Raw genomic sequence first — 25,240 nt, 5'->3', positions numbered from 1 at the left:
TGTTTTTCATGTCGACGTTTGACTTCATTGTGTTCGTTTATCAGACCCCTGTGCTACCAACACGTCTGGCCACCAGGTGGCGATCTCATCTAATATTCTCTCCAAGTGAGGAGCTGGGTCCCTTCTGCTCCACAGTGACAGCGTTAAAGACAGAGAGGAGCATCTTCATCGTCAGCTCCTCTTCCTCTTACTCACCCTCACTCACTACACACACTACACACACTCTGGTTCATACATGTTACTCCTTCGGACTGCTGCCCCGGAAATCCCCAGCGTTATAGTTAGAACGGTAACAACAGTAATTATTAGAATTTAAATGATGATAAGAATAATAATAACAATTAAAACAACAACAATAATAACTATTTTATTATTATTATTATTATTATTATTATTATTATTATTATTATTATTATTATTATTATTATTATTATTATTATTCATTACTTTAGTCTTGGTATTTCAGGGGAAATTTTCTTTTCACAAGATATCGTTTTGGGTGTTTTTTTAAACAAGTTTTTTCAATGCGAGAAAACAGAGAAGAAAACAGCGGTAATAATACAAATAATAATAATAATAATAATAATAATAATAATAATAATGATAATAATGATAATAATAATTGGAATTTGAATTTTTCTAAAGACTTTTATCATTTCCTTGACGCTGTTCTGTAAGAGGTGGGTTTAATCATTTTCAGTACTGATAGTAAAAAGGAGCTGAAGACGCTTCACGCTGCCTGATCTTCCAGCTAAAAAGAAAGTGTGTAAATTGCAGGCGTCTCTCCACGGATTATTCTTTTACAGCAGACGATTTGTCTTTTTTCATTCAGAATGCCAGTTTAAATATTATCGTGTGTGTGTGTGTGTGTGTGTGTGTGTGTGTGTGTGTGTGTGTGTGTGTGTGTGTGTGTGTGTGTGTGTGTGTGTGTGTGTGTGAATAAATTCGTCTTAAGCCGCAAAATAGAGTAAACGTTTTCCATTTAAAGAAACTGTTCATGTTTTGCGTTTGTGAATTTTAACCTGCATCTTCCTCTCGTTTTGTTATTGTAGCCGTTTTGTTGTTGTTGTTGTTTCTTTGTTTATTTTCTTTAACCTTTCAGTTCTTCCACCTGGAACTGCTGTTGTTTGATGTCATGTCAGGATGAGATAACAAACTGCTGAACCATTCTGTTATTGAACAGTGGAGTTTGTGAGATAAGAGCTGAAAGCCTTACAGGTTAAAAATAAAAACCTTCGGGGAGCAGAAGGAGGGCGAAAGAGACTTTACATTCTCAGATTATTGTGGAGAAACCAATAACAACAGGGGATGGATGTTCTCATACTAAACAAGCACGGATATTATTATCAAGACTGTTGTGTAAAAAAAACAAAAAAAAAACATCCCAACTCTGTTATACAGTCTGTGGGTTTCTGTTTTTAGGTGATTCTGACTAAATATGAAGCGCCTTTCTGCACAGTTTGGCCAAATTCCCTCCTTGGAAAATGTCCAGGTCTGTTCCCAAAAAATAAAACAAAGCCTTTAATATGAATTACACCAATTAAGTTGTCCTTTATTTGCCGTCTCTCAGCAGCTTTTCTATCAGCACCTTGAAAAGGCTCCTGCGCCGCGCTGCCTGTCCATTATGCTGCATTATATTATTCTATCGGCCTCACTTTGCGCACACGGTGATGAAGTGTTTGGCGCAGCGACGCTGACAACAGGCTTTGAATCGTTTTCCTCCCTGAACCAGGTGATGAACGTCCGGCCGATCAGGCGGAATAAGGAGTAATTAAAACCTATAAATTATCCACCGGCAGCTCCTCTCTCTCTGTAGCGGAGATAAGAACAAGCTTTTCCAGAGCACGGCCTGGAAAACAATACCGCCTGACAATAGTGGCGGTACCTCCGAGGGGGTGGTGAGGGGGGCGGTGTGAGTGAGTGTGTGTGTGTGTGTGTGTGTGTGTGCGTGTATGTGCTTTGAATATGAAGATGTGCAGCTCAGTTGGGATAAAACAGTAAATGAAGACCAGGCGCGTGTTGGTCGCGCTGCGCTCCTTGTAGATAAATGAAAAAGAAAACAGGATCCTGAAGTTTCTGGAAGCAGAAGCAGAGAATAAAGGCCAAACTCCTGATTGTACAGAGGCGGAGGCCCGTCGGTCCCCCCTTGAGTCTGTCCAACAAGGTAAGAGGTCGACTTTCATCCAAAAAAGAAAAGCACAGCGCGCCACGGGACCTGTGCGCGCACTGTATGTGAGTGTTTGTGTAATTCTCCCCCTCTTCCTCAAATGTAACAGATACACCGTAACAAGTCTGGAACAGTGATAATCTCTTGTTTGGGTATTCTCAGACGCCTGCTCTCTGCTCCACGGCCCCCGGGTTTGGCTCTGAGACGTCTGCCGTCATTGGCCGTCGTCACCCCGTGTCCAAAAGTGTCCCGTTCAGTGATTGGCCCGTTGCGCTTTAGCTGCTATTAGTGTGAGTGTGTGTGATGCGAGGACTTTGAAGTTCCCTCTGTCGTACGGCGGAGAGGAGCCCCGCGTGTGTGTATGTGTGAGTGAGTGAGTGTGTGTGTGTGAGAGAGAGAGAGCAGTGCGCAGCAGCAGCAGCCACGGCCACAGCCAGTCTTGGAGAAAGTCTTGGACCATGACGCGCCGCTGCTTCTTCACGCAGGCGGGATGAACCACAGGTTGCGCGTAATTCCACCAAGCAGCAACATTTTTAAATAAAAAACCAACAATGTTTTAGTGCTCTCCGCAGTCACATTTTGGATACAAACGCAGGCCTAACAAGAGGAGTGACTGAAGAAAATCCACGTTCTTCCAGAGAAGCAGCGATGGAGGAGCAGCGGGATCTAAACAGCACGGATAGCAGCGAGGGAGAGTGCGTGTCTCCGTCTCCCAGCCTGCCCTCTCCGCCCATACTGCCCCTACAGGTCGCCCAGCAGGCTCACAGAACCACCAACTTTTTTATCGACAACATTTTGCGGCCGGACTTCGGCTGTAAGAAGGATCTGGGCCTGGGGCCCCGGGAGCGCGCGCAGAGCTCCGGCCGGGAACGCGTCCACCCGGTGGTCAGCAGGCCGAGCCACGCCGGGACGCCGTGCCAGGACTCCAACTGCAGCACCGACAGCACGTCGTCCTCCGCCTCCTCCGCCGCGTCGTTGGCGAGTCCCAAACGGAGTAACGGAGGATCAGCCGCGGCCGCCGCCGCCGCCGCCGCCGCCGCTGCTTCCACTGGAAGCGGCCTAAAAGCGGAGGACAGGACTGAGAGCGGAGCGGCGGAGAACACCTCCTCCTCGCTGGTGGTGCTGAACGGCTCCGGGAGCTCCACACCGGAGAGCCAGCCGCTGCTCTGGCCCGCGTGGGTTTACTGCACCCGCTACTCGGACAGGCCCTCATCTGGTAAGGCAAAAGATTCATGGAGGAAAAAAAGTGTTAACATAAGAATAAAGGGAAAAGAAAGTGGGGGAAAAAAACCTCATGGAGAAACTTAATTCTAGATATTCATCTTTTTTTAATAGAATTATCTGTCAATTGTTTTATGATTACAGTACATTATTGGGCAGTGCTAAAATATAAAACTTGCTGGGATTTGATTTTATGTGGCATTGAATTTGATTTCTTTTAAAATTGTCCCAGTATTCCTCCTTTTGGTTGCTGAGTACAGTTTGAAGTTAATCACGGGGAATAAAATCACCAGCAGGCTTTGCCTTTACAGAGAATAATTCAAAACAGAACCTGTTCAACCAAGCATGATTACATTCAAAATGCTGAATAAAATACTGGCGTTTCTTTGAAAATATAAATATTTCTTAGTCTATATTCTCTCTTTACAAATCAAATCCTAAAAGAGTAGAAAAGCAGGGTGTAGCTGCTGTAACCTTTGTTCCCGTGTTAATGAAATAAGGCGCTTTGTGGAAGTATCTCAGAATATGAAGCTGCACTTTTCTTTTGCGCACAATGGACGTGGAGAGATTTCCATAAGCAGCAGCGGTTCTCTTCATATGAAGCCGTTCTGCAGGGAGCACGGCTGAGGTGTACGAGACGGAATAAAACACAATGGAATTAAAGGTAAATAGTGGCTCTCAGGCCGCCTGCTCCTCTGCACACAGGAGACATTTTGAATTCATTAACCGCTTGTTTGATTTCAGCTCAGCCAAAATCTCTGACAGAGAAGACGATTGCTCCTGTTAAACCTTTTATAAACTGATGTGGTTCTTTTAATGCACCTGCTTTTTTCAGTGAACTAGACCACTCATACATAACTCATCCAGCTCTTTAGTTGTGTGCAGGAAAACAAAGTTAACGCACAGATTTGCTTTGGAGTCAAATGGGATGTTTCTACATCCACGTAAATCATTTCATTTAAATGTACCAAGTAATATAAATACTAAATACAAGCCAAAAAATGAATCTCAGTAAAACAACAAACAGCGCACTTCACATCTGGAGTGACTTAATTCATCTGTTTTCTGCTTAAAACGCATTTTTTTCCATTTTAGTTCTAACCAACAGTCAGCCATCAGTTCCAAAACAGAATAGGAACGGATCATTTCATTGATATCTTTGTTTTTAAGGGTGTTCCGAGTTCTTTGAAGCTTTAAATTCTTCTGCGCTTCATCGCGGGTTCAGTATCCTGCGCGCTGTGTTGCGTTATCTGGGAAAATATGCGTGAGAGCGCGGTGATGTGAGACACTGAGTACTCAGTGTATTATTATTATTATTATTATTATTATTATTATTATTATTATTATTATTATTATTATTATTATTGCCAGAAATTAATTTTAATGATGAGTTTTATTTGTGTATCGCAGTTTACATTATTATTAGTTCATGATGATGAACTGTTGCAATGGACTTTTAGAACAATGAACTTAATTAAATAATAATAGAATAGAATGCGTTTTTGTCATCATACATGTATGACGGAATAATAATAATAATAATAATAATAATAATAATAATAATAATAATAATAATGGCAGTGAGTTTGAATGGATGAGTGTGAATTAATTGTTGGTTTCAAGATGTTGTGTTTCCGATTTATTAATTTAATTATTCAGGTTGTTAAAATCGGCTATGTTAACACGAGTTCCTTATTGTATTTGTTGTATTTCTTATACCTGAGATAGAGAGGAGTTGGAAGCAAAGTCCTGGGTTTATGTGGTGCGTAAACTGTGCGTAAATGTGCGTTTTTGCCCACAGTTGGCTGTGGAATGAATCACCTATTCGCTATGTATTATTATTTATTTTGATTCCCCCGATCATTCGTCACCATCATTTCCTTCAGCTTGCGCTGCATATTTATATTTCCGCTCCACTTTCCTTTCGCCCTTACTGCAGGCCCAAGGACACGGAAACTGAAAAAGTCGAAAAGCGGCAAAGAGGACAAGCGGCCTCGCACGGCCTTCACGGCCGAGCAGCTGCAGAGACTGAAGACTGAGTTCCAGGTGAACCGCTACATCACCGAGCAGCGGCGGCAGTCCCTGGCGCAGGAGCTCAACCTCAACGAGTCCCAGATCAAGATCTGGTTTCAGAACAAACGGGCCAAAATCAAAAAGGCCAGCGGCTTCAAGAACGGGCTGGCGCTGCAGCTGATGGCGCAGGGACTGTACAACCATTCCACCACCACCATCCAGGAGGACAAGGAGGAGAGCGACTGACGGGGCCCGCGCTCCTCCGCTCGCACTCTGGACCCTGTAAATAGATCTCTAATTTAAGTGGGAGAGTTTGGATGGAGCGTCCATCTCCTCCTCCTCCTCCTCCTCCTCTTCCTCCTCCTCCAGCAGAACAGACAGACACACTGCACAGTCCTGGACGGGCCCGCCGCCGCAAAAACCAAAGATTTTTCTGGAAATCAGAGCCTGGACAGTTTCAGACACACCTGCCCCGTGGACATCTCCAATCATGACCTTCATCATTGCTTTTTTTCTGGACCAACCTCGTGACCTCCGATTCATCCGATCCACAGTTCGATGAGCTGAAGGTTCCGCTCAAACCCGCCGACTCTTTACTTTACGCACCTGAACGTGATGCACATTCTTCTGCTGATCGGATCGCAGGATAGTTTCAAAAAGGAAATCATTTCAATTCGAATATTTTCACACTACAATATGTAGATAAAATACTTGTTCTGTTTTCTCCATCTCGTCCTTCCCACGCAGGAAAAGAAAAACGAAAAACAGATTCTAGTCAGGCGCGTTTTTTGGGAGTCTTCTAAAACACATCCCGTGAAAATTGAACACATCCGATAACAATCCGATAAATTCCCCCAAAATAATAACGGCCATAAGGAAAAAAGTCACAATTCGTTTGTTTAAAAATTTAGGATTATTGGAATTTTTAGTCTCCTTTATTTTTTTTTCCTTCTTTATTTTCTTATTTTTTATTTTTGCTTTAGCCATTAATATGAATGAGGCGACTGACTAATTACCAGCCAGTTTAGGCACTATAAAGAGACTTTCTTGTCATAATTAGAATAAAGTGAGAAAGAGAGAATTGTGGCTTTTTCCCTCTGAATTCAGTTAATTCTTGACAACTCCGGAAAAGAAAGGCATAATGAAAAATATGAATATATTGGAGTGAAGCTCGCCCTCATACATATATATATATATATATATATATATATATATATATATATATATATATATATATATATATATATATATATATGGTGGGGTGATATATAATGTACATTTCAACCTTGTTTCCAAATAAACTCTTTTATATTGCAAAACAAATGTTCAAACAGTGACCCAGTTTTTGGCTCCTGGATAACAGCAGCAGATATTCAATTAATAAAGAAGTGTGTGTGTGTGTGTGTGTGTGTGTGTGTGTGTGTGTGTGTGTGTCGGGCTGAGTTCGCAGCTCATTGGTTCAAGTGAGTGGGGACAACTGAATCCATATTCATAGCTGCTTTGGAGAGAAGTGTGAATTTACACTGCGAGGCGCGGGCGCTATCAGCCGCTGTTCAAAGCGTTGCAGAGCATGAAATTGGCTCTCCGTCTCTCTGTGTTCACCCATTTCATCTCACACTGCTCTGAAACAAAACCGGGGAAGAGGGAAGGAGAGGCCTGCGGCCGCTAACCGGCAGGAAGGCCAGCGCGCAGCCCCATTAAATCCACTGTTTGTCCTAAAAACATCTTTTTACATTCAAATACAACTGAGAGCTAAAGGTGTTCGTTTAAATTATATATATATATATATATATATATATATATATATATATATATATATATATATATATATATATATATATATATATATATATATATATATATAGACAGCAGCAGGTTATTGCAATCAGGAAATCAGATCCTGTGTGGAATGAGCAATGTCCTCCAGCTACTGAGAGCAGGAATGAACTTAACATTCATCTTCATCACTCCATCTATAGTCCTGCAGCTGAAGAGGACATGGACAGTGAACCCTTATTTAGTATTAGATAGATAGATAGATAGATAGACAGAGGGTGTGGTGTGGTGTGGTGTGGTAAACTGAGAGCCTGCTGACAGTAGTCCACTGTGTAATTATTTTGGGCCAAATTACTTATCGAGTGAGCATCTTCCTGATGAAACCAGCTATTTCCTGTGCTCTGGAGGTCATCTGTCATCCTGAGCTTCATACTTCCCTCATAGCCCGAGTTTGTCTCTTCTGTAATCAGTCTGGAGCCTGTCCAAATTGAGTACCCTCCACCCCCTTAAAAAAAAAAAAAAAAAAAAAAAAAAAAAAAGGAAGAAAGAAAGAAAGAGAAAGAAAGAGAAAGAAAGACCGAAAACAGAGGGGCAAAGCAGGCTAGGATCAATTTGTCAAATTCAAAGGTAAATGTTGTGACAGGCTGACTGGATCTTTGCCTCTACCTGTTTTCTTCCACTCTGCTGGCTGCAGATCTGCAGGAAGAGAAGGGGAGGGCTGCCTTCATATGCAGAGGCCTCTGTAATTATCCAATAGACACTGAGAGGTAGGGCAATATCATTTATTCACATCCTTCAGTCGTGCTCTCGGTCCATGTATGCATAATTGCATAATAATGGCAGAGTGTGCGTATGTGTGAAATCACAGTGTGATAGAAATTTCCAAACAATTAGAAAAATTAACATTTCCTTACTAATTGCACAGAGCTCTCTCTGTCTCTCTGTGTGTGTGTGTGTGTGTGTGTGTGTGTGTGTGTTGTCAGAGTGGACTGAGGCTGCACACAGCCGGCCTGCGGCTACAAAGCAGCTTTAATTTACATGCAAATGAAGGTAATAAACAGAGTCAGTGCTGCTGCCCTCCCTACTGATGAGGAACTGTATGGATGTACAGTAATAACAATCAGAAGTCTCTCATCTGACTGTACTCTGCACGGGTCAGCGATCAGAGCAGGTGTGGCACATTACACAACACCACAAAAATACAATTCTTAAAAAAAAAATCTAGAAGTGGCTCAAAAATACAAGTTAATAAACAATCCAGCTGTAGAAACTGAACAGGGTCACATAAACTGAAATTACACACCCACAGAGGGAAAACAGAAGAACCAGCAAATAACTACAGTAAACCCATGGAGAAGATGAGTGCAAGAAAAAGACACTGTGTTTATGGTTTTAAAGCAGTAATGTTTTCACAGAAAAAAAAGTGTTTCATGTGCAGTTTAAAATTTGTAAAATAAGTCTAATGCTGAATGCCTGCAAACATCATGTTTGAATCTTCAATATTTTCTCAAATAAAATTCAGCTGGAGCCACAGAACATGTTAAACCTTCAAAATGAGATTAAAACAGCCTCTGAACCCATTTTCCTTTCTACCAAATCTGTAGATCATCGTATAATTCAACTTCAAATGAGAGCCAAACCATTTTGAACTGGTTGTTTAACTTTTAATCATTTTAGCTATGTTACCTTTAAACCATTTTTTAAAATCATTTTCATCTCTTTTACCTTTTCCAACTGTTTGTTGAACTGAATGTTTTCATATTTGTCTCTTCTGCTCTTTAAAAAAATCTTATTTTTGCAAATAAAGTAAGAATAGGAACAGAAGAAAGAGGCTTATTTACATATAATTTAATGAAAGTTTCATGCAGGCTGAAGATCCTCAAGCAGCTCCACAATAACATTTCTAAGTATTTATTACATTACAACATATTTTCAATACTGTAGTGTAACTTCATTATTTTTAAGTATTGTAACAAATAAAACAAAGAGTGATTTTTTTTTCAGTTCATAGTAGTTTGTGTTTCTTTTTTCTTTTTTTAATCAATTATTTTGAAGTGAAAATGGTTTGTTCAACTTCATTAAGCCTTCTGAATTTAAATCAAATGATGGTGGTTGTACCCACATATTTATGTTATCTGGATAAAAGCAGCCTCATTTAAGCTGATTTAGTTTTGAGTTGACACAAATTAAAAGACATTTATTAAGCACAGGAGGGTTTTTTTTGTTTTTTAATGGACAGAGAAACAACAAGAGCAGCCTGATGTGGATCCAAGAAGCAGGAACAGGAAACCTGCATCCTATAACTCACTCTGATCCACTTCAACACACACACACACACACACACACACACACACACACACACACACACACACACACACACACACACACTGCAGAAATCTGAGTGTGTTCACTTGATCAATACATGAGCTGGTATCATCTTTATGAATGAAGCCTGTCTGCAGGAAGACTCCAGTGCTGGACTGGAGATGCATCTTGTTTGCTTCTGATGTCACCGATTGTCGGAGTGTGTGTGTGTGCGTGTGTGTGCGTGTGTGTGTGTGTGTGTGTGTGCATCCTCAAATAATAATGCACTGGGCCAAAAGAAAAAAGCTGTTTTTTCATGTGTTTGTTTTTTCTGCTGGTAGAAAGAGAAGCTGTTTTATGTGCAGGTCTCACCATCAAAGGTCTCTCATGTGTGAACATGAGCTGCTTCTGTCAGCATGAATGGAGTAAAGCATGAATGATTTTTTCAGAAATATTTGCTTTTCACATTTTTAATCCAAAAAAAAAAAAGATTCCGGTTAATTAAGAAACAGTTTGAGATTTACAAGCTTTGCTTTTCTTTAAATGATACCCTCCCTGTAAACTTTGTTCTCATTCCAAATATAAGCAGAACCTGTTTTCAGTTCGCAGCAGAATAACTGCGTTTCTAAACACCGCTCACCGTGAGAGTCTACATCCAAGCACGAGACTCTGAACACTGACAGCAGTGAAAAGCTGCTTGGAGGCAGAATAATGGCCGAGAGTTTACCTCCTTCATACCGAGAGGAACACGGACGCCTTCAGTGTTCTCCAGGAAAACTGGGAAACACTTCAGTCCAAATATAGATCCTTTTTTAATTCAGTGCTCAGTGTGGTACAGAGTAATGCAGTCAATAAGGGAATAAAAAAAGCAAAGTAGATTGAGAGTGTGTTGTTCTGTGTGGCTTCAGTAGCAGAATGTCGTCTTTGACTTTGCTGATATCTTTGCGACTGAACCTTATATGGGGCTTTTTTTTTGTGGTCCATACTCATATTAACAAATTGTGCGTCATCGGCTGGTAATTTATGAATTTTATAATGTCTGCAGTTGGTTCAGTCAATCACAGGGCACTCTCAATTTTTTCAAGCGACTTCCTTAAAGTGTGTTTGATTTCCTCTGGGTTCAAGAGGAGCACCAGGTCCTTGAGCTATACAGATGCTTTGGTGATTTCCTTTCCAAGAGTGTTCTCCAACGGGCTGAAAGAAGTGGAAAGGCAACGCTGTTTCTCATTATCCTCACAGTTATTTGACAATATATTCCAGAATTTTGATGACTTTTTATGTGCTCTGGACCAAAGTGCCTAATCTGGAGTGAGACTGCGTTTCTCAGAAAGGTGTTTGAAGATGGCCAGGAGGCGGGAAGAAGACCAAAACATCTGAGTCATGTGACAGGTGGCATCTATCAGGCTATAGTTTGGAGAGTTTACGCTTAGAAAGTATATCTGGTGGACGATATCCAGCCTGGCACAAGATTTGCTGTTCATACATTCTCCTAGTTGTCATCTGTGGTTCTTTCCAATTTTTTGTGAAGAACAGCTCACCCCTAGGTGAGTGTCTCTGCCCCCCCCACCCCGCCCCGGTGGAGTCTTCTCATGGGAGCCGTCTCACTGGTTGTTAAGTGTAAAATGGTCGGTGGTGGATGTGGAATGTAGAAAAGTCTTTAATTGTCAAATTTTCCCTCACAGGCTGTGTAATTACTGTATGTGCCGAACATTCTTGGCCCACGCATAATTTGGAAGCTGGTCTTGGTGGAGATTGTCAAAAAAGACGTATTGTAAATATAAGTGTGTAGAGCTCATTATAGATGGGTTTGTCTGGAGTGTCTCTGCAGCGTTTAGCCCCCCCACCCCCGCCCCAGCTCCCCCCGCGCACGCCAACAGCACCAAAACACGCCGGGTTTTTATTTGTTTTCCGAGCAGCGCCGTAAAGCTGTCTGCCCACGTCTTCTGAGCGTCCAGTATGAAAGGTTAAAGAAGCAATAAAAGTGACATCGCTGGCATTTTCCCAAATCATCTGTTTGCAATCGCCGCGCAAAATGGCGTCCGAGCTGCCTGACGGCGAGGCTGGAGCGAGCAGACAGACTCGGAGCGCTGAGAAATCACAGGAGTGCGATCCTGAAGCGTCTGCTCTGAAATCAGTCAGCAAGATGTCTCAGAATTCAATTCAAATGCTTTTCATTTACATTGAACGCAGAGAATAAAGTCGGCTTTCTGCTGCTGGAGTCTGGTTCTGTTTTGGCTTTAATGAGCTTGATAATCAGATCTGTGTGAGCACAGATGAGTTTGTGTGAAGGCCTGCTCGGTGTATAAATATGTATGAGTGACTGGGAGGAGGCACTTCCATGGCTGCAGCACACATTTATAGAGGTGTCAGAGGCAGATAATCGGGCCGAGAGCTTCGCTGCATGAAATGAAAATAGTGTTGCAGGAGCGCCGCGCGCCCCTCCTCTGGGCAATAATAGACTCGCAGTGTGTTGTGATATTGAATCTTATCATATTCCTGCCTGATGAAAGGTTGCACCGTGTTTACAATGGCGGGAGACGGACAGAAGCTCCGCTGCTGCTGCAGTTATTACCCAGCAGCCGAAGGCAGAGAGCCAGATCGCTATCAGCAGCACGTCAATGGAAATGTTTTACACCGTCGTACACGGACACAAACATGCAGCACGTTTCATTTACTCTGAGGAAGACAAGACTGTAATACTGCACCGTATGTGTGTGTGTGTGTGTGTCACAATGCAACCATTAGCATGTATGAAAAGTGTGTTAATGCTCCTTCGCGTTTGACGAGCATATTCTGTTTGGCGGTGTTTAAAAATGCTATTTACAGCCGAACCAAAAGATGCAGATTAAAGGAGAGCAGCACTGACCGTGCGCTCACTTAACCTGCTTCCCGAAACGTGTACTACAAGATGAAAGTTCCTGTCGGAGTGGCCGTGGTGGAAAAGGTTGATCAGCTGCAGTAAGCAGGGTGATGGTGAGAGGACGGAATAACTCCTTTATTTGAATGAACACACTGACTAACACAGTAGTTCTGAGTCAAATCACATTAATGTGGTATCTGTGACTTTCAAGCTGCTGTGTTATGATGATGAACGTCCAATTCGCCTTCTGAAGGCAGTGATTTCACTTGTTTTGATGTTTTTACTGAGTTTGCTTTGAGATTGGGAGGAAGATGAAAAACTGGACCCACATACAGTTCCATAGGACCCATGGCAATTTTTTTAAACTGTCCTTTTGACTCTCTTTTTTAAAAAAATCTAAGTTTTTATTCCATAACCTATCCTATGTGTATATAAAGTAATATTTTTTCATCCATGCATTTGTATATAAATACTACAATACCACCCCAGCTCCTTAGCCTTGCCGAAAAAAATCCTCTGTATTGAACTGTGTGTGTGTGTGTGTGTGTGTGTGTGTGTGTGTGTGTGTGTGTACATATGGTAATAAAGATTCTTGACTTGACTTCTTGATTTGACATATTATGTAATTTTAACTCAGCAAAGGTTTAAAATCAAACACTTTAGCGCTGCAGACTCACACATAAATGTTACTCATAATGTTTTGCTATGAGTGTTAAGGAAATGAAAATCAGTCAATATTTAATTAGGATTAAAAGGATGCTTTAGTTTTGAGAAGATAGATGAGTTGTGAACATTTATTTATGGAAAAATACTTGAATTTACATATATGATATAAAAAAACCCTCAAAAATACAGAATATTAATTAGGCTTTTGTGTAATTTGCCAGAAGTTCAATGGAAACACCTTTTTCTCTCCATTATATATCAATATACTGGCTTTACAGTGTTCATGTGTTAGAATTACAACAACCTTGTTGTTAATTTTACAGTTGAGTTTGTCATGATCCTCATATTGAGAGTGAATCATATGTGAATAAAACTGTCTTTAGAGATAGATAGATAGATTTAAAACTTTATTAATCTCCCAAGGGAGAAATTCAGGTGTCCAGCAGCAAACACATAAATCATTTGCAAGAAAATAAATAAATAACAACAGTACTTTGTCTCTCATCACTCAAACCAAGCTCATAAACTCAAAGGAAACATGGAGTCAACTCGTCGATCAAACTCCCTCCACCTTCCCATTGAGTCCCTCAGAGCAGAAAACACGAGAGCGGGAAAAATGTGTGTTTTTATTTTAGTGCAACAAGCTTTGAGAGGAAAAACTTCACATTTATTTAAGCATCTTTCCTTTGTTTAAACCTGACGAAGAAGAATATTTCAAGAAAAAAGAGCAGAATTTCATAAAAATGTTTTTGTTTATGATTAATTCACAGTAAAATATTCTCCAATCAGCAAGTTTGCTCATATTGATACTAATAACTGAGTCTCCTTCATAAAGAAATTAAATTAAATCCTATGTCTCTCAGTAAAACAGACGGAGGTCCTTCTAAACTCCCACCAGAAACCATTCAGAGAGAGAGAGAGAGAGAGAGAGAGAGAGAGAGAGAGAGAGAGAGAGAGAGAGAGAGAGAGAGAGAGAGAGAGAGAAACAACATCCAAAAGACTGAATACATCAAAACAGTTGTTTTTTCATGGTTCAGACACATTTTCCTTCCAGACTTGATCCTCTTTCTCAATTTTTCAGTTTAACTGTTTAGCTTTTTTATTTATTCACTTTTTTAATATTTTTCTAGCATTACTAATCCAAAAATGTTTCAATTTAGTTTATTTATTGATCAAATTGTCACATTCTTTTGATTTACTTAAATTAATTTGACAGTTTTTTGTCTCTCATTGTGCAGGACTCACAACAGTTAACACACCACAACTTCAGCTTTCTTTCTACTGCAAAATCTTTAAATCAAAAGTAAATTAATTTATTATTGCTGATTATCAATCAGTTCAGGGTTATGAGTAGGGTTAGCCCTAACCCTAACTATGTAACGATTATGCATTGTGTTTTATATACAGTGAAGTGGTAAACGCCAGCCTGCAGAACATATTCACATTTTATTCTTGCCCACGACTCCAGACATTCTGGCTCAACGTGTTTGACGTATTCACAGAGATTTATGGAACAGTGATGTCACCCAGCGCGCTCTGCGCCATATTCGCTGCAGCGCCACAGAATTGCCGTATCCGTGAGATTATATCCTTTATGACTTTGATTCCCAGAAGGATTATCCTGCTCTGCTGGAAGAAGCTTCCTCCTCCCAGTTTAACACTGTGGACGAGGGACACTGTGCACCTTCTCAACATTACAATAAACACAATATAGCATAAACATAAAATCCAGTAAAATGTCATAAACATGTTTTTACACACTCGTCCGTCCGTGCAGTGATCTGATTATTGGCATTAAGGCGGATAACTCCGAAATCCTCTAAATAAATTAACAACAAAAACTTGCCGTCAGTATTTTCTTTGTTGTTTTTAACGTCACTGTGTTGGGCCGTGGGGCAGGCCCTGTGTTTGAAACAAAACAGAACATCTGCAAACTGCAGATCATGTACAACGCAAATGAGAAACTACAACCTGTCCTGGATCTGAGGCCGATTACAGCCACTGCTGCTGATCAGCAGTAAGTAATCACAAATGCATATTGAGATAAGGCGATGGCTCTGTTGTAGAGCGCTGCGGTGGTGTGTGAGAGCACAGGCCGGCCGGCCGGCAAGCCGACGGGCGGGCACAGAGCGGAGCAGCGGCGGCTCATCCCATGTGTTCCTCCAGGAGATCACATTACAATCAGAGGCATTCTGGGAATGGAGCTCAGCACAGAGCGTGTCCAACAGCTTTAACACCATCCAGCATCATGTGTGGTCCCAGTGAGTGTGTGTGTGTGTGTTATGGTTAGACAGTAGTGAGACTATTGACAAGGCTGGATTAAATTCATCGACGGTTGACCTCAGAAAAGTCAACATACTTCTAATTATTTCCTTTTAGGAAATAGCAGGAGGGTAAATACGAAGAGCAACGGTGTCTTTTGCAGTGAAATAAAAGAAGAGGAGCTGCCACTGAACACACACATGTACAAACTGTTCATGCCTGTCGACATTTATCGGTCTCCAAAAATATTCCCGAGGAGCCCGATGGCCCCTCCACCTGTGAGCAGAGCTTTACTGCACTGCTAGTTTTACAGCTGTTAGCCTCAGAGCCGCGCTGCTCGTACCGCTCTGCTAATTCACTCTTACTCTCAGTGCTGATGGGAGATTTAATTACCATCAACAGACACAGACACCTGTTTGCATGATGTTCACACACACCACCATGTTCACTGTGTGCAGACGTGAGTGAACTCACACACCTTCAGCGAGTCAGATATTCAAATGAGTGAATCGCATACCCAACAGAAACAGACATATTTCACTGAATAATGTCTGGTAAAGCCTCACTAAATCCTCCTCTGCTGAGGAAAACAGGACTTTGGCGACACCAGCTCTCGCGCTTACCCTTGAATCTATAGCGCCACCTGCTCGGCGTGTTCGCTCCACATTCGCAGAGGTATTTGCGCTTTGGTGTGATATAGCGAACTCATTCAGGCCTGAGTGAGCAGCACAGGTGTCGTCCTTCCAGACAAGGTAGACCCTCGCTGGCGCTGGCACAATGGCGGCGGAGCCACTCTGATTAACCGGGCAGTGTGTGTAATCAGCTGAGGGCGGTGTTGAGGAGTAAAAAACGCCTAATTAATTACCTATAGCTGCTGTTGTAACACGTCACCGGGGCACCAATTAGCTACAGGACACACACCGCAATTAATGAGCAGAATTAGGAGGGACGACCTTGATGCATGAGGAGCAATCGGCTTAAGCATCATTTTAATTTGAGATATCACAAATCCAGGGTCGGAAAACGCCACGTTCAGGTTTCTTCTGAAGTGTGCACGTGTGTGATTCTGCTGTAGGCGGAGGACGCAGAATACATAAAATCGTGAGGCATAATTCTCACTCATCGCTCATCCGCAAGCAATTGGTTATATGCTTTTTAGTGGGACTGAATGGCTGCCTTTGTTGGATCCCAATTTATCATGCGCCCGGTTTCGGCGTGAGGGGAAAATGTGCTGCTTTTCCTGAGGACCCTCCACAGTGCAGAACTGCACAGCTGGTCTGTATAAGCTGCCCAGACACTGACTGATTAACTCAGTGCAGGTGCATTTAGCAGCCTGTGCAAGCTGCTCCGCAGCAGCAGCTCCTCTTCATCACTGCATGTCTGAGTATCAGCTGCCCCTTCACGCTCATATCTGCAGGAGCACACAGCAGCGGTTTGGTGCAGAGACGCACAAATGGTCAAACGCTATGTGTGTGTGTGTGTGTGTGTGTGTGTGTGTGTGTGTGTGTGTGTTTTTTATGAGTCCGTGCTTGTCACCCCGTTCATAATTCCAGCCTCCCAAATCATTTCCTTGGCCTTCCCTGGCCTCACCCCATCCTCACCCTCCCCGACGCTGGATAAGGAGCTCATAAAAGCTCCATCATTGTGTCAGGATCCCCACCTCTCCTCAGAGCTGAACTCTGCAAACCACGACATGTGCACCTCAAAGCTTCGGAGAATCTCTCCGTGGTAGACTCGGAGTCGAGGGCCGACATCTGGAAAGCATTACACAGTCGCAAGAAACAGATTTGCTTTCAGCTCCCTTTTGGTGTGGAGGCAGCAGAGAATGAAGGGAGAGGTCAGTTGCGTATTTTTGTGTTTGCGTGTAAACTGAGAAACCACGTGGCAAGTGAGTGCAGCGGGAGGTTAGCGGGGCGAAACCCACGCCTGGAGGTGCTTGTGTGTGTGTGTGTGTGTGTGTGTGTGTCTGTGTGTGTAAAATAAACATGATGGATCAAACTTTGATAAAAATGAAAGGGTGTCCCCCTGCACATGGGCAAAAGAAATCGCGGTGAAGTTTAAATATTTTTAAAAGTTTAAAAGATAACAAAAAGCTGGACTATAGCTGGAATGTCCTGAAAAAAGCTGCACGTTTTGATGCTTGAATGTTTGAAATGAGTTGGAAATTGTAGGAGGGAGGCTCATCAAAAAACACAAATTAGAAGTCAGAATAATAAAGATCTGAAAAATTATCATAATGTTGAGGATATTTATGGATTATATGATTGTCATGAACTTTATATGGAAAAAATATTTTGGAAGAAATTAGTAAATAGCTATTATTACCAATATTATCATTATTATTATTATTATTATTATTATTATTATTATTATTTTCTCAGATATCAACTGAAGAAAACTGCTGAAACAACAGAGGCAGTATAACCGATGCGGACTCTACACTCTTACGGCATGTAAGCTGCAGTTTTTGTAGATGCACCAAAAGAGTGAGTCGTTATCTGCAGCCTGAAGTTTCAACATGTTTAATGGTTCCAGACGAATCATATTTATTTAAAAGTCGGTGGAATCGAGCGTTTGGATCACAAGGCTGCTGCTTCCAGCTCTGTTTCGGCGGCGTTGCGTGTACCGAGCCCACAGCTGTGCGAGCTCGGCGTTGGTGACAGAGCTGTTGCTCCGCCGCTCTTTATTCCCACAGTGTGCTCAGAGCCGGACTCCGCTCATCATCGCTGCGCTCGCTCAAATGAAAGCAGTCCAACACGCTGGAGAAAAGAGAGGGAGGATTCAGGGGCTTTACACCTCAACCTTAACAATCGACCTTAACCTTCTGCTGTGTTGTGATAGTGGCAAAGGTTACGCGGAAGATGGAATGAGTTCTGCGCTTTAGAACCAGGGCACGTCTCACCGTGTCCAATATGGTTCAGGCCAGCAGTAATGGCCTTTACCTGTCCGCTGTGCAGCCTGCAGCCTGCAGACAGGAGAGGAGCAGTCCTCTTACTCACCTTGAACAGCAGCACACACACGACACACACACACACACCACACACACACACTGCTTCACACACGTGATATGTTTTCTATATCCTCATGTTTACAACAGAGAACTGTACATTTGTTCATGTATTCATACAGAAACGTCCACATTCATGAATAAACTCCATTGTACCTACAAATACATTACAGCTCACACGTGTGTGTGTGTCTGCACACGCTTGTTTCCATTTACTCTTGTGTTAAAAGAGTGTTTGAGCTCATTAATTAAAACTTGCTGTCGCAGAGCATTTCAAATAGGTTCAAAGGATAAATTGCCCAAGAACAGAGAAAATAAATAATTAAAATGTTGATCATCTCATGACAAATGCTATCAAAGGTTATTCTGGAAGATCGAAGGATCTGCAACAGACAGTGAAAAAACTACATTTTACTCCAACACCACCAAACCAATCACCAGACACCAAAATCTGTGGAAGCGTCATTTTCTCACCTGCTCACGTTGTTTGGGAGACGCTGCTCTGCTCACGGCTCACTTTATGGAATACACACACACCGCACAAGACACAAAAGCAGACTGCAGAGGACATTAGCTCATAAATCTTTAATGCAGAGACCCAAAATAGGCTCAGTTTCAGACAGTAACACAACAGTGGTGGTCTGAAACAGGAAATTTGTCAAACAAGCAGAGGATTTGTTCTTAAGAAGCTTTAAAGTCACGTGGAGCCAGAGCCAGATCACCCATTAGGCAAATGCTAAGGTGACTATGGCCTCCAGGGGGCACCACCAAATCTGGAAAAACTTGACTCTCAGTTTTATAATAATCCACAAAGTGTGCTAGAAATGTATCATTGATCCTGATATAGAATTTGAATTTGCTAAATTAAACATGAACTACTCGCACAACACAGAGGATGGGATTGGCGGCAGCATCTCTGTCAGCCACGGCGCCGCGCACAACACAAGCTGCTCTGAGCAGGGAAATAATTAAATTTGACGAAATAATCAAAAGACGATGAAACGATAACAGACGATGGTGAACCCACAACAGAAAACACAACCAGCAGGAAGAACTACACAAAACTTAAAGTCCAGGGAAATAATGTCCCATAATACTGTGCTCTGCCCCTCCCCCAATGGAGTCAGGGACATCCTAATGCCGCTGCTACAATCTCCATATGTTGAAACTACTTATTACTATTATCTCTTAAAATAGAAACACTCATATTAAATCAAATGTAAAGCGGCGCCTCATTCGTTAATTAGTTATTAGTACAAACAGCAGTTCCAGTGAAGTGGAAACTTCTGCGTTCTTTACTTGTTGGGGATCATTTGTAAAAATTAAACCCACTAAGTAGGTGTCTAATTGCAATAGTCTGCACTTCTATGTTTTGTTTCATTTACATCTGACTATAGCTGACATTTCCTGCTTTTATTAGTCAATCAATCAACATGCTCTTTGCCTTCCACCCCTTTATATATCAAGTCATTATACACTAGATGTTTGTTGTCTTACAGGTCATTTTCTTTACGTAAAGCATGCTAAATGTCGTTGACATTACATTGGTGCTAAATAAAAGTATACATTATTATTATGATGAATACTTCTGCACTTAACATGCCCACATATGAAACTGTGGTTTACTGCTTTGTTGCATCTGCAAACTAACATTTCACTTTAATGACATTAAGTTGAATGTTATCTAATATGCATGTCACTGAAATAACAATATATGTTATACATGCATATAGACAACATGTATCTATTGAGAAATCATTCATTAGTTGATTTTTTTTTTTGGGGGGGGGGGTTAGCAGTAAAATGGGAGACATTTTAACTTAGAAAATGAAGATGATGATGAAAAACAATGCTATTTAATTTCTTGAATGGGGGTAAGTAAATTGCCCCTGGGGCAGCATGTAAATCCCACCCAGAGTGTCACATTGCGCAGCGCCGGCTCTGTGTGGAGCCATGAAGACACAACAGTCGTATTCATGTAGAAGCATATCTTGCTTTTTTTTTTTTCGTTCTTAAACTACAAGAATATAGAATCCGATACTAATGTAGAACTTTTTACATCCTCCAAATACAAAATTCATGTGGTTTAATTTGATCAACCCCCCCGTCACATTTCACTCCAGTTATTTACTAAATCGACTGTGACTGCAGCGCAGAATTACTTATTCCATTATGGGTTCATTGTTGTTGACTAGATCCCAGATAATCGGCTTACTGAAATAAGAAATACTTTTCTTTACAAATTTCTATATATTTTCCTTAACATCAGCACTATCTGAGCATTTAGTCGAGAACATTAAATCAATCTGCTCAAGGTGCAATAAATAACGCTCGCAGATATTCTATAGAAATACATCTCTGCCAACATGCAATATTTCTTTCAGCTAAGACAATCGGGGCGTGCACGAGCATGCAAACAAAATGCCAAAAAGCAGTGCGGCTTGAGAGAGTTTCCCACACACACTCACCTGCAGCAGGCAGCGACATGCAGCTGATCTCCAGCTGATGAAGCCGAGGCTGCTGGGATCTCCCGAGGGGATTAAACATTCCTGTGCCATCAGTCACAGTGAGGCAGGACCTCATCTACCTGTACATCTCATCAACACACACGCACGCACACGCACGCACACGCACGCACGCACACACACACAGGCTTTATGAGTCTGTTTGTGGACCCTATATGAGGTACAAGGTAATTCTATGAGGTTCTTGTATTTGGCCCCCTATATGAGACCCCTGTATGTGGACTTGTTGGTGTATATAGTTCTTGTATGAGACTCCTCTACAATGCCTGATAGAGACATGACGCATCAGAAGAGTGTTTTTGTGTTGTCTACTTGTTTTTATGTAATCAAGTAACTTATGATCGAGAATATTATAGAAAACAAAGAAATTCCAAAGAGTTCACTCACTTGTTCCTGGTGCTGAATGTCAGCACTGAGAAATGATAGGATCTCACGTCAGGAGTGTTGGAAAGAGAAATGATCTGACCTCTTTGAAATGACAGACGTTTGATTTGTGAATAGATGCAGCCCTGGCGAGGAGCGGTCATACGGACGGCCATCGTGTGTGTTCCAGGAATCCATACGTGGGACTGGGCCTGACCTTCTGAAGCTGTGGGACACTGGGGTTCAGCCAGAGTTCACTGGGCCACTGCCACCGCAAACGCAGGGAGCCTCATTTCCATGTGTCGCTGTAATGTGGCGCAGGGCTGCGCTGCAGCCGGCGCCGCCACAGGTTTCTATACACGCAGGACAAGTTCACAGATCCTGCTCATGATGGAAGAGCACGTGGGTCACTCAAGAGAAAAAACCATCATGACAGGAGGTAGATTATTTTTTCATCATGTGCTTCGAGAAAAAAAAGTTGATATGTTGAGAATAAATTTGACACATTATTTAGAAAAGAAAGTGAAAATGCACATGAATATGTGTGAAATGATGGAATAAACATCATGATGATCATTTCACTCAAAATGCCCAAGGAGTGACTGTTTACTTCAATTTGAAAGTTTTGTTGGACTGATGGTTTTAATCCCGGGCAGATTCATTTCAATTTAGTTAATATGTTGCATTGTAGAGCTCAGTGTTCAACTAAAATCACAAACTTCCATGTGAATGATCAGCGTTTAAGCCTGAAGGGGTTCAGGGAGCTTCTCTTCACATCAGCTCTGAATACAGGAAACACGTCAGCTTATTTTCAGACGGAGCTGAGGCCTTACACTCCACAACCTGGCTGTTTTTCATGGAGTCTGCTCCAAGTTATTTGGCACCATAATAGCTTGTCATGTCGTACACACGGAGGCTCAGGCACCAACATATGGTACCACTCCACATTGCTGGACTAATGCTGTGTCAGAGCCACCCAGCCGGCCCACATGCTCACCTACAGACCGCATCACTGCGGATCAGAGAACACGACAAAGGGCCCCTTCACACCTGGCATCAACAAGAGGCTTCAGCGATCACATGGAGCACGCCTTGGCACAGGCTGGTCAAACACAGCTACAACTGGACAACAAGCCAAACAAGAATCAAACTGATGTGCTGCGACACAGAGCGGCTGTGATAGACTGACTGTCAGGTCACAAGCTCACTTTAAATCAGGATTCGTTAAAATATTAACAGCAAGATTTTAGAAAATATTCTAACTTAAACATAAATCAAAACTAAAACCTTCAACGTTTCAAGAAACATTGTGTTCCTCAAATCCTAAGTCAGTGATTATGAAGTGAGTACCAGCCCCCCCTGCAAAAATATCCACTTTCTTTTTTCTCTGGGAATTTGGCAGAGTAGTAAAAATATGCATTCTTAATTAATCAAAGGATGATTTCATGATTTTGACATGCATTTACAACTGTAGTTATTTGGGCTGCTTCTAATTGAGTGGTGCAGGTTTGGTCCTGTGTTTGGGCTGGAAGCTGCCTGACAGATCTGGTAATCCTGCACCATCCAGCTTCACTGGGAGGCCTGCCAGGGCTGATTTGTCAGCCACACTAATCGAGCTTGTTCTTGCATATAAGAAGGAAACTTTCTCCTTGTTCAGAGTTGACTGGTTGTGCTTTTTCAACACAGTTATCTTCAAAACATGTGTCAAACATCATGAGATGAATCACATAAGAGATGTCCGCGTGTCATACTGTACATGGACTGTGCAATCAGAGACTTTTTATATGTGTGTGAACTATTAGTGCCATTTTAATCTGAATACATTATGCACCATGTAACTACAGTTACAGAGAAATTACACACTTAATGGTTATATTTTGAAATAGTCGCAGAGCTGAACTCAAAACATGATTTAAGAGAAAGACATTAAAATAAAACCCCCAAAATAATTATTTAGTTTATTGTTTCTAAGCAGGAGCATGCAAGCAGGAGCTTCACGTGTACTGAACAAGCTGGTGAATGAACTTTATTTTCAGTCTATGGCACACTTTATTTCACTTGCATAATGCCAGTCACGTTCACACATTCACCCAGTCACACTCACACTGGCTCATGGGGGAATCTCCTCGTCCTCGAGGGCCTGGACGGTGACCTGACGGTCTCAATCTACAAAACTGACCCAAGGTTTAGATCTGGGTTTCCATTCTGACTAAAACATCAATGACAGGCAGCAAATCCAAAGAGTAAAGGAGATATTTACGCAAACATGAGGCGTGTTAATAAAAGTTGATATGTGACATCTGGGTGTGAAATATACTGTGAAATCTACACCAGGGTCTGTTAGGAATTTCAGGTTTTCATAAGTGCTTTAACTGAGTGGGTTTCCATGGACTTTTTTCAACAGGTTTTTCTCCATCACATCTCCATTTCACATAATGAGAACCTGCAGCTCCTGTGTTAGTTCATATGTGCTCAATGTAGAGAGAGTCTGGGCTCTGGAGGGCTTCGCTCGAGAGCAATGCATTCTTCAGAGCGGGATTCCAGGATTCCTGTGCCCCTGGCCCCTGTGGAGATAAAATGGATGAAAAAAAAAGTCTTGCCAGCAAGTGTCTGTGTGTTTTTAGTTTAGCTCCCGAGCCCCTGTGCTTCATTTGGTTCAAAGAGAGGAGACCGTGAGCCAAAAACAACTGTGAAACTCTGCTCTGGATCACAGTGCTGTTGCTTCTGATTAAATTTAGCATTCACTGATGGCCGAAGCCGGCAGGAAGGTCTGTGAGGGAGAAGTCATCGAGTCCTGCTTAACATTTGAGCAACTCTGTCTTCAGTAAAGGAGGCCGAGAGTGAATATTTCAGCAGAAAACAATCATCTGATGATGACACCGCAGAGTTCCAGATCCAGGTCAGAGTTCCAGGTCCTGATCGGATCCCAGTGAGCAGTGAAGGCAGATTCACTTGGACAGTTGAGCCGTCTATCACAGGGCGCACACACTCACAGGGGCACACAGTCCCAATCACACCTACAGGACATTTAAAGTCACCATCTAATCTCACACACAGATTTCTGCGCAGTGCAGAATGTATATAAAGGCTAAATTTTTTTCAAATTAAAAGGTTTTAATGAGCACACCTCATCAAATGTGTTTATTATCTGTGAAACCCAACACTGAAACGGGTTCAGTCTGTCGAGCAGATTTTATTTATGAGGAGGTTTTGGGTTCACCTGACCATGTGCTGAAGAGCATGGCACTGAACCCCAAACTGCCTCCAGTAGAAATCAAGCACAGGCATCTGTCAGTGTGTGTGAAAGTGACAACAATGTGAGTCTGTTTGCTTCAGCAAGCAAAGACATCTTTTGCATATAAATCCAGTTTTTTTTTAATGTTAATTTCTTCATTGATCAATGAAAGGATAACGTGAAAATAGGAACATGGACTCCTCTATTCAGATGTTCTGATATTTTCCATTAACACGAAACACATTTAAAGAAGAAGTACATCCTGGTTTCACTTCCAGCAACCCGCCGCTGGTAACAGTGAGCAGAACACGTCGCAGTGATGGTGAAGGTGGGCTCAGGTACACAGAGGAGGACCCTCCTGGGCTCGGCGCCGTCTCCCTGCCTCTCTTACCTGACTAATGAGTAATTATTCTCGGGAAGCCTCATCAGGATGAAGGTGGTGATGAGAACGGGCGACGGAGCATTCAGACATGGAGAAGAGGCAGACGGTGGGTGTCTGCCTCCTCCCTGTTGTGTGAATGAGACGCTGCTGCCTGGCTGCTCGCTGCAGGAGCCATTACTGAGCGCCTCCCCGCTCATCCCCGCCAGGCTCCTCATGAGCCCAGGTTTCCTGCATCACTAGTCTGATGCACAATATTCATCTGTTGCTGTTGTGTATGAATCACTGGTTGTTTGAGCCACTAATACAAATCTCCAGCTCATTCCCCTCGGCGGCTGTGTTTACGTGGACATAACAATGTGAAGCAAAGTTTGATCAGAGTGAAAATCTTTGTTTAAACAAGATCTATCTGCAGATCCTGATCTGAAAGAAACTATCCAGAAAGAAATATCGTCTCACAGA

At 42.1% G+C, this 25,240-nt stretch overlaps 2 protein-coding genes across 3 annotated transcripts in view; both read left to right on the top strand.

The window, feature by feature from the left end:
* The first annotated feature begins 2,708 nt into the window (after positions 1-2,708).
* Positions 2,709-5,647, top strand: LOC115403184 (homeobox protein engrailed-1-B-like). 2 transcript variants are annotated; one of them, XM_030112011.1, is made up of 2 exons: positions 2,709-3,383; positions 5,328-5,647. In XM_030112011.1, exons 1-2 carry the CDS (start codon positions 2,816-2,818, stop codon positions 5,645-5,647), a joined length of 888 nt encoding a protein of 295 aa, XP_029967871.1. In that variant the 5' UTR covers positions 2,709-2,815. The 2 variants fall into 2 exon arrangements, with proteins under 2 accessions (XP_029967871.1, XP_029967870.1); XM_030112010.1 differs by having other exon boundaries at positions 5,325-5,647.
* Positions 5,648-24,404: 18,757 nt separating this feature from the next.
* The window catches only part of LOC115403380 (homeobox protein engrailed-1-B-like), a 1,935-nt gene continuing 1,099 nt past the window's right edge, over positions 24,405-25,240 (top strand). Inside the window, exon 1 of the mRNA XM_030112245.1 lies at positions 24,405-24,454. Coding sequence (XP_029968105.1) covers positions 24,405-24,454 — 50 coding nt within the window. The remainder of the gene's footprint in view (positions 24,455-25,240) is intronic.

The sequence above is a fragment of the Salarias fasciatus genome, chromosome 16 (genome assembly GCF_902148845.1).
Source record: "Salarias fasciatus chromosome 16, fSalaFa1.1, whole genome shotgun sequence".
In the NCBI taxonomy this organism is placed as follows: domain Eukaryota; kingdom Metazoa; phylum Chordata; class Actinopteri; order Blenniiformes; family Blenniidae; genus Salarias; species Salarias fasciatus.
This window is presented reverse-complemented; position numbering and strand designations above follow the sequence as displayed.

Bases quoted from the DNA above. Each gene is read 5' to 3' on its own strand.
- LOC115403184 (XM_030112010.1), top strand. From the start codon at position 2,816: ATGGAGGAGCAGCGGGATCTAAACAGCACGGATAGCAGCGAGGGAGAG. The intron at 3,384-5,324 runs GTAAGGCAAAAG...TCGCCCTTACTG, and splicing joins CTCGGACAGGCCCTCATCTG to CAGGCCCAAGGACACGGAAA.